The following is a 9,041-nucleotide window of genomic DNA, read 5'->3' on the forward strand; positions in this document are numbered from 1 at the left end:
CGATCGATGTTACAAAACACATTTTTTAAAACATAATTATTTATCAGTTTAATCATACTTTGGGTCTCTAAGCGACGGCCCCTATTGTCATCCTCTGAAAAAAATCCTGCAAGCCTACACTATACTTTCATATGAGACGGAACCGGCTTTTACTTAGAAACAGGGTGGGAACTTTTACAAACCAGACGATACATCTATCATAGTGTCATTTTGACCCTCAAATATATTTTTCTATTTTTGCTCATTTCAAAATATATTTAATATTTTTAATTATATTGACCAGATTAGATATATTATTTGCAAATCATGTCAACGCGGATTTAGGTAAAGAAAGGCCTTAGGCCATTTGACAGTACTTTTCGTAAAAAGTTGTGAAACCAATTAGTGCCATTTTAAGTAATCAAAACTAAGTTATTTAGATTCATCTGTCGAAGGATTCCTGTTTTCTTAATTACGTAATAGTCATTGTAATGCAAAGCCCTCGTGTCAATCCGTTTCTTTGATGTCGAGAATGAGTTAAATTTCCCTCACGGCTTTTTGGAACAATTAATGGCAAGAATAACTCAACACCGGGACAGGGGACGCTATAGGGTTTTTGTCCGATCATTTTTGCGACGGACATCAACCAATAAACATATAATTTTACATTGTCTCCTGTCCTGTGTTTCAGGTATGTAGATTAATTTTATTTGTTCTTTGTATTTTTATTTTTTTATCACATTTATAGACAACTGGTTATGCTGCTGAACTTTTAAGTAATGATTTAATATCATCAAATTGTGTCATGAGAATTTTGCATTTAGCTGTATTATTTTTAAATTACCCGTAAGGTTTATCTCACTTAGGTAATGTGTAAGAATCAAGTAACAACATTTATTTATTTAGCTTACTGTATATATTTTTGATTAGAAACTGATTTTTAAGTTTAAGCAATTTTCGGATATTGTATATCCGCCATATACAGGTTTTACATTTAGTTATGTAAACACTACATTTTGTGCAAACGCGCAGTCCATCTTGCTGTTTTCCTTATTTATTCGTTACAAAAAGAAATATGCAGAAAGTATCAATATAAGTGAACTTGTCCTGTGATACTGAACATCTGATCAGGCTTTATTTGTTTTATGTTGTTTGTAAGTTAAGGTATAATTTAGTTCTTGTACACTCATGCTCAATGTCGAGAAAATGCGAGTTAAGATGTATATGTGTTAAGCTTAACCATAGTCAGTGTTTGTATAAAGTAGATTAGGTTTTACAATGATGTTTGTCATCTTTGTTAGCTCCACCTTTTTGGATAAATCCGGAAGTTAGGGTTTTGTATTGTTGCTCTCTGTAAGCCAGTCCCCCCCCCCCTTTTTGTGTGAAACCGGAAGTCACTGTCATCCGAGTTGTGTTCAAATTTAACAGAGGGAGTCTGCCTGATTATTTATGTGATATTATTCCTAACAAGAGGGAAAATATATCGCGATACAACACACGAAACAAGGATCAGTTTAATGTTCCTAAGTGCAGGTTAGATTTACTTTAAAAAATCATTTGTACCCAACGATGTCAATCAATGGAATTCACTAATTTAAATATAGAACAGCTGTAGAAGCCAGAACAGCCACCTCAATCAATTTGTTTTGCAAACATATGCCTAAAGTTACGTAAACCCCTATTTATTTTTGTCCCCCGCCGCAACGCGGTGCGGGGACATAGAAATGCCGGGCGTCCGTCCGTGTGTCCGTATGTCCGTCCGTCACACTTTTTTGTAAGCGCTCTCATGCCTACAAATTTTGACGGATTTTCATTAAATTTATACCAAATGTTTATACCACTATTACCTTGGTCAAGTACGAAAATCAGCATTGGTCGATACTTTTTGTCGGAGTTATGGGACTTTGACCACAATAATGAATCCAAAAATTGACCTTGTAAACGCTCTCATGCCTACAAATTTTGACGGATTTTCATTAAATTTATACCAAATGTTTATACCACTAATACCTTGGTCAAGTTCGAAAATCAGCATTGGTCGATAGACTCGATACTAGTATACTGCTTGACCGGCGGGGGACCCAGAAATTCTATTCTTGTTCTTTTGGTAAACGCTGTACCAACATTATTCATAAAAAGCTAAGACATAACTGTGTATTAAACTATGATCTTTGTAAACGTAATATTATAAATAATCCGTTGTGTTTATGTGGTAAGACTCTCCCCTTTTTTGCAATGCAAAGTTAACGTAACCATATCCAAAGACCTTTCTATTTTTTTTCCTTTTTTTTATCAAGATTTTTGATAGCACCCCCCCCCCCCTTTCGATTTGCTTTCGACGCCACTGACTTACATCATCACAAACCACGTCCTACAATACTCTCCCACCTACATATGGACTCCAGACCGTGGCTTGAGACGATCGATGTTGCTATTTTCCCTCAACCCCAACTCTTAAAAAAAATTTGCCGTATCTAATCATTCCTCATATGGGCATTTTACACGCCTTATTCGCCCATCTTCTTTGATTTTATTCTTTGCATATACTAAACAATATATCTAGGGTTCGCAAATCCCGGCAATATTTTCGGAAAGCTATATTTCTGTAGCTCAGCAGAATTCTACAGTCATCTATGAAGCACATTTTTTTGCCTTCATGTTTCATTACTTATCGCAAATATAGCATGAATGTATACGCTACGGCCGATGTAGCATTGCGTTAAGTGATGACACTTTCTAACCGGTGTGTGTCGCAACAAACTGGCGCATTTATATAGGCCCGCCTATTTGTAAATGTATGTTGACAAAATGATGCCAACACTTGGAAACAAATGTCGAAGAAAGTTCATAATAGAGTTGTACTCGCGAATTAAGAATTATTTGAGAACAAACGGGGCGATGTTTACGTACATATGTAAATAATGTTATCTGTTAGTGGAAAAATGCCCCCAAACCAAAGAAAAGATTCTCTCTTACATTACCGTTCACAATGTACTGACACGTCTATTTTTCGCTCTTATTTGATCAACGTGTGCTACACTATTAATGGGGAAAATAACTCTTGAATGACACTCGCTTGGTGTGACTATGTCTGCTCTTTCAGCTCTACTGACGTAGATCAGTGACCTATCTGTCGTGGCTGTAATCCAAAGTAGAAGAAAATAATTAATATACTTTAAAATAATTTAGATAAGTTTATTCGAAGAAGCGTCGCATGGAAGTGTAAAATATCTTTATAAACACACAGTCACCAGTTACAAAAGTTTCTTATAGTTACGTATAATAAGTCTAAAATCTGGTGACCGTAATAGAGATATTAACAATCATAATAAAATAACATCTAAATTACTGTTTACAAAATTATAATAGTTAACGCAAAAGAAAAACATTTCAAATCTATCTATACCGAAATAAAATAATCAACGATAAACAACAGAGGAAATTCGAACTTGGTACATCATTATATAAAACTTCAATAAAACCTATGCGATTACTAATATATTGAAAGATAAAGATCTAAGTAGCGTCAGCATAAGAATGTGACCTTATTCCTTTGTCTAAACGTAATGAACACTTACAATTTACTCGAAACATATTTCCCGTACTTGTTTCCCAAAATAATAACTTTTATTTACCTCCTTTACTAAAGAGCCGTTTAGATAAACAAATGGCGCTAAATTTAAATAATGAGTTGCCACGCATCAAATGCAATAAACAAATATATTAAACCAAACTTAAATCTACAACTACTAAATTCAAAACTACTTTTACTACACATGCCTTAAAAAAAAACTATAAAGGAACGCAACGGTTTTCCAATTAAATGAAGACCCTTAGATAATGTAAATAAGGACTTAATTTCATGCATAAAAAAGCTAAAATTTAGAAACTTGATTATAAAAAGTAAAAACTATTAATGCAAACATACATAAAATATATAACAGTGAAGTATTATAATATCTTTTGCAATTGGAACTTTTATCAACTAGCAATTAAAAATAAACTCAAGATAGACATACCTGTAATCCAAAGTAGAAGAAAATAATTAATATACTTTAAAATAATTTAGATAAGTTTATTCGAAGAAGCGTCGCATGGTAGTGACCGAGGAAGGTCAGATTTCCAGCGACGACCCTACGCCTTTGGATTACAGGTTATTGACCAATCAAAATCTAGTATTAAAATTACGGAACTATCAAATGTGTGAAAATTGACCATTTTAGGAATAAACCTTTTTATGGCAAAACACGTGACTTTCAAAGCTAGCCCATCTAATTGCTAAAGCTCAACACAGCTGTACACTGCCGTGGGCTATCCCAAAATTTACCTCAAAAAGTAGAAAATACAACAACAAATTTAATTTTTAAATAAATTTGTGGAAAGACAGTACCATAAATGGAATATCGCATGTTTTTTCTCACAAAAAAGCTAGCGTTTGCTGCAAATTAGAGATACACGAGCTGACACGCCGTGAAATCCATAAGACGTTTTACAGCATATGTAAAAAAAAATCTGAACTAAAAATCTTTGAAACATCGTAAAATGTAGTTTATCAACATTTAAAATGGCGACTCGATTTGCACGTGAATTTTACAATCCGACGTCGATTAGCGTGTTTGAGAGAAAGTCAGCAGCAAGTAAAGGGTCAACATCTGCAGTAAATATTGTCTGATGAATATTGAGGTGCCTGTAATAAAATTAATGTTTCTACAGTCTGGGTGAGGTACAAAATAAGGTACTTTGTAAATCACAGGTCAGTCGAAAATTTAACACATTTGTATCGTAAAGTTTTGTGTGTGTTTGAAAACACATGCACACTTGTAGAAGAAACTCTGCCATTGATCGGTTGAAGTTCAATAAAATGTAATTTATGTAATATTCATTGTCAGTATCTGTTGTGAATTCTTTGGAATAAGCTACAACAACAAAAAATATACTGCTCAACTAATTTAAAAACTAATGCGTTGAAAATGGCTGAATTTATCGATGAAGCATAATTGCTGAAATATGAAATGGCAAACCAGTTTAAATGGTGTGTTTCTGACAATTATTTATATCATAAAAAAACAAGAAGCAATTATTGTGAGATCTCTTGACCAATTATCGCAGTGATATAGTTTATGCAGTCCTGATACAGAGTTAAACGTCAAAACTGGCAGTTTGAGCCTTATATTATTAATACCGCGTAAGCAGATAGGGTAACGGCTCATTTAAAATAAAACACAATTTCATACATTATTTAAATGTATGTACAAAATAATTAGCAGCTATAATGCTTAAAATATCTAATAAGATTAAAATTAGTTCTCATACTGCAATCGACACTGCATACATGTACCTAACAGAGTTATCGTTCGTTATCCGCTAGGGTCCCCGTGAGAAATACTCTTCCGGTCAGGACCGTAGCAATAGACCGTGGCTAAAAATTGGATCCGTGCCAGGGGATGCCGAGACACCTCCCCCCACCCACCCCTGCCTTAAATACCCTTTACGTTTAGTTAAATGCATCCCGAAATTTGATACCTTTTAACCATTGTCAATATTTTGAGCGAGTCCCATCACGATAAAATGTGTTTACAATATAATTTGAACATTGCAGGAGGGAGGCGACCCATTGACCTTCAAATAAAAAAAATCACGTGACGATTGTACAAGTAACAAGACCCGGAAGAGAAAATACCCGAATAGCCATGTTGGACTGATAAGGTTTGTAGTTTGTTTTTGAAAAAAAATGATTACCAAGAAATAATAATGAAGTAAATCACCAAAACCTGGATATTGTGCACATTATTTCAATGTTTTCGAATTACCGTACAAATTAGGTAGACCATTCTCATTGGTGTGTGTTGGGAGAAGGGGTAAATATGGGATGGGGCACGAACGGTCCAAGCAATCGGAGAATGCACGGAGCGCATCCTGATGGGAAGGATGTATCAGGTGTTCACGGAACCTCCCCCTCGTAGAAAAACGTAATATAATTCACTAATGGTCCCCCCCCCCCCCAACAAAAAAAACCAAAAACTTGAAAAGTAAAAATCACCCCCATTATATTTTAGAACCCGCGCATGATGCCGAGGGAACACAACCTGAAAAATATTTGATAAAGCAAGGTAACAAATAATATACACTAAGAGATTGCATGATTTACTCTTTCAGTTTATTTCACTCAACACCATATAATGGTACAAGAGGTACATAAGAAGAACAAACATATTTACATATATACAATATAGTCGTAAAGTTCATGAAAGTAAGTGGGGTGAACGAACAGTATAATCAATTTTTTAAATAAAGAAACACAATTTTCTTAATGTGATATAATCGACTGAAGACATGATTTCATAGGATTTTTTAGTGTTAGGAGAAGAACAGTAATATGTATCTAAAAACTGACTTTGCCCCATATGCTATGTAATAGTGTTTATATAAATGCTCAGTACTGCCTCGCACCTACGGTGACCAGTTAACCCTTTAGCTCAGTCAGTAGAGCGGGGGGAAAGGGGGGGGGGGCTTGATCCCATCTCCCATCCCTGTGTCTATACTTTTTACACTTTTGACTACACATACAGAAATGACTCAGAATTAGTAAAAACAAGATTGCTAATAAAAATACATTTATGTAACAGTTCTTTTATTCTTTCAGAAATCATCTAAAATATCATCAAGGTGTCTGACCATGTACCCCCAGGATGTGTTACGGTGTCATCTCTGTGAGACCCCGGGCCCCCCTATGTACTGTGACATTTGTCATATACATCTGTGTGTAGCTTGCGTTGGAAAACATCTCTTAGATGAATCCAAAGAACACAAAGTTGTGCTATTTAAGAAGAGGGGACTAAATCCTAAATGTTCCAAACATTCCACACAATTATGTGACCTTCATTGTGAACAATGTAACATTCCTATTTGTGTGGAGTGTGTTTCCTCTAATGAACATCTAGGACATAAGCAAGTTGGCATTTTAAAAATTTTGGATACCAAGAGAGAAGCCTTAAAAAAAGATCTACAAGAATTAGAAAATTCCATTTATCCTTAATACCAAGAGATTGCATCTAACATCCCAGTTCAGAAAACTGATCTAAATAAAAATTCCAAGAAATTAACAACAGCTCTAAACAAACATGGAGAAGACTTGCACAGAGAAATAGACATTGCCATCAAGAAACTGAAATCTGACGTGGATGAAATGGAATCCAAACACCTGGTTGTCCTGAATAAGCAAGAAAATGAAATCAAACGCACCATTTCTGAAATCACACAGAGCATTGCTGATCTGAAGAAATTACTAAACTCCAATGATGTCAGCCTTGTCTCTACCTACCAATCCAGGGTTGCTGAATTCAGAAGATTGTCTCTTAAACTCACAGTTTCCTTGCCAAGATTCACCCCTCAGAAGATTAACAAAAAACAGATTTATCAGCAGATTGGTTCCCTGTCAGCATTATCTATCAAAACAGAAGAACAAGTCTACACAATGGATTCTCCTGGTGCTGAGTCCTCTCCCCCGGACAGACCACTCATTGATCTACCACGGATCATCACAGAAATAAACACAGAGTATGGAAAATCTAATAAATTATACAGTGTGTCCTGTCTGAGTGATGATGAGGTATGGACGAGTGGTAAGGACAACATGATTAGACTCTACAACCTCCACAGTAAACTAGTGAATTCCATCCAAACCAAGTCAGGGAACACACCAATAGACCTAGCAGAGACACAGAGTGGTGAACTAGTTTATACTGATGTCTATGATAAAACTGTGAACGTAGTGAAGAATACACAGATACAGACAGTGATCAGACTATGGGTTTGGAGACCTCTCTATGTCTGTAGTACCTCCTCTGGTGACCTCCTGGTTGTCATGATCACTAATGATGAGAAACAAGCAAAAGTTGTGCGTTACTCAGGCTCCACAAAGAAACAAACGATTCAATATGATGACAAAGGACAACCTCTCTATTCATCTGATACTAACTCTAAATACATCAGAGAGAACAAGAATCTTGATATCTGTGTAGCTGACAGTGGAACCTGTGCAGTGGTGGTGGTCAGTCAGACAGGGAAACTCCGGTTTACATACACCGGTCCTCCCTCCACTACCAAGGAACCATTTGAACCAGTCGGCATCACTACAGACAGCCAGAGTCGAATCCTAACAGCAGACTTTAACAATCACTGTATCCACATCCTGGATCAGGACGGACAGTTCCTCCGCTACATTGACAACTGTCATTTACAGAGTGCATTTGGGTTATGTGTGGACACCAGAGACAACCTCTTTGTGGCTGAGAGGGACACAGGTAAAGTGAAGAAAATCCAGTATTACATGTAAAAAAAAATCTGTGATCATAATTTTAAATGTCTACAAAGTGACAAATTGAACATCAAATGTCAATGTAAATAAATTGATTTTGTTTAAATCTTGTAATAAATTAACAAACTATCTACGATTATATTAAATACATGTTATGTATTACCAAACTGTATTTATTTGTTATGTTTGATCAAACTGTGGTGACTGTCACAATTCAGAGACTGTATTGCTCATGTAAATATGATTCCTACCTGCATATTTTACATGTAATTAAAGTGGTTAATATATATGTAAATAAATGTAAATAATCAGTACTTTGTTGATGTGGTTTCTTATATTATACCATTAAAGGCTGTTGACATTTGCAAACATTTCTTATTCTTAGGTATAGATAGTTCTCTAACTATAGTGAAATGAAATACGTGTGCATATTGCCGGTAATAACAGACTTTTTGACACTGATTCAAAAATTTACACAGATGCTGGAATTTGACATTGAGTACTTTAGATACAAATTTCCTGATAATTAAAAGATCTTGGATACTATATTTGATTCGAAGTTAATTTTACATAGGTCCCGCCTTTCTTTTGCAAAAATAGACAAAATTTTAATCAATTGATGAATGAATCATTCATTTTTTTAAAAATCTCGCTGCTAATTTAGTGTTTTAATCTGGAAAAAATTTACATCTAGGGAAAATCTGTACAAGTTTTGATATTAGTTTGCAGGTCGACATCACGAGTA

At 35.1% G+C, this 9,041-nt stretch overlaps 1 protein-coding gene and 1 non-coding gene across 3 annotated transcripts; both read left to right on the top strand.

The window, feature by feature from the left end:
- Nucleotides 1-329: 329 nt before the first annotated feature.
- Nucleotides 330-6,666, top strand: LOC105330506 (uncharacterized). Of its 2 annotated transcripts, none has more exons than XR_010709649.1 (3): nt 330-670; nt 5,579-5,685; nt 6,623-6,666. It is a non-coding gene; the product is annotated as an uncharacterized protein (transcript). The 2 variants fall into 2 exon arrangements; XR_010709650.1 differs by lacking the exon at nt 330-670 and adding an exon at nt 770-1,512.
- A 2-nt stretch (nt 6,667-6,668) lies between these two features.
- On the top strand, nt 6,669-8,569 carry LOC105330512 (tripartite motif-containing protein 2-like). Its single transcript, XM_066072137.1, has one exon. The coding sequence runs from the start codon at nt 7,166-7,168 to the stop codon at nt 8,312-8,314; it is 1,149 nt and encodes a 382-aa protein (XP_065928209.1). The 5' UTR covers nt 6,669-7,165; the 3' UTR covers nt 8,315-8,569.
- The last annotated feature ends 472 nt before the right edge of the window (nt 8,570-9,041 follow it).

This window comes from Magallana gigas, chromosome 9 (assembly GCF_963853765.1).
Source record: "Magallana gigas chromosome 9, xbMagGiga1.1, whole genome shotgun sequence".
Lineage (NCBI taxonomy): Eukaryota > Metazoa > Mollusca > Bivalvia > Ostreida > Ostreidae > Magallana > Magallana gigas.

Bases quoted from the DNA above. Each gene is read 5' to 3' on its own strand.
- LOC105330512 (XM_066072137.1), top strand. From the start codon at position 7,166: ATGGAATCCAAACACCTGGTTGTCCTGAATAAGCAAGAAAATGAAATC.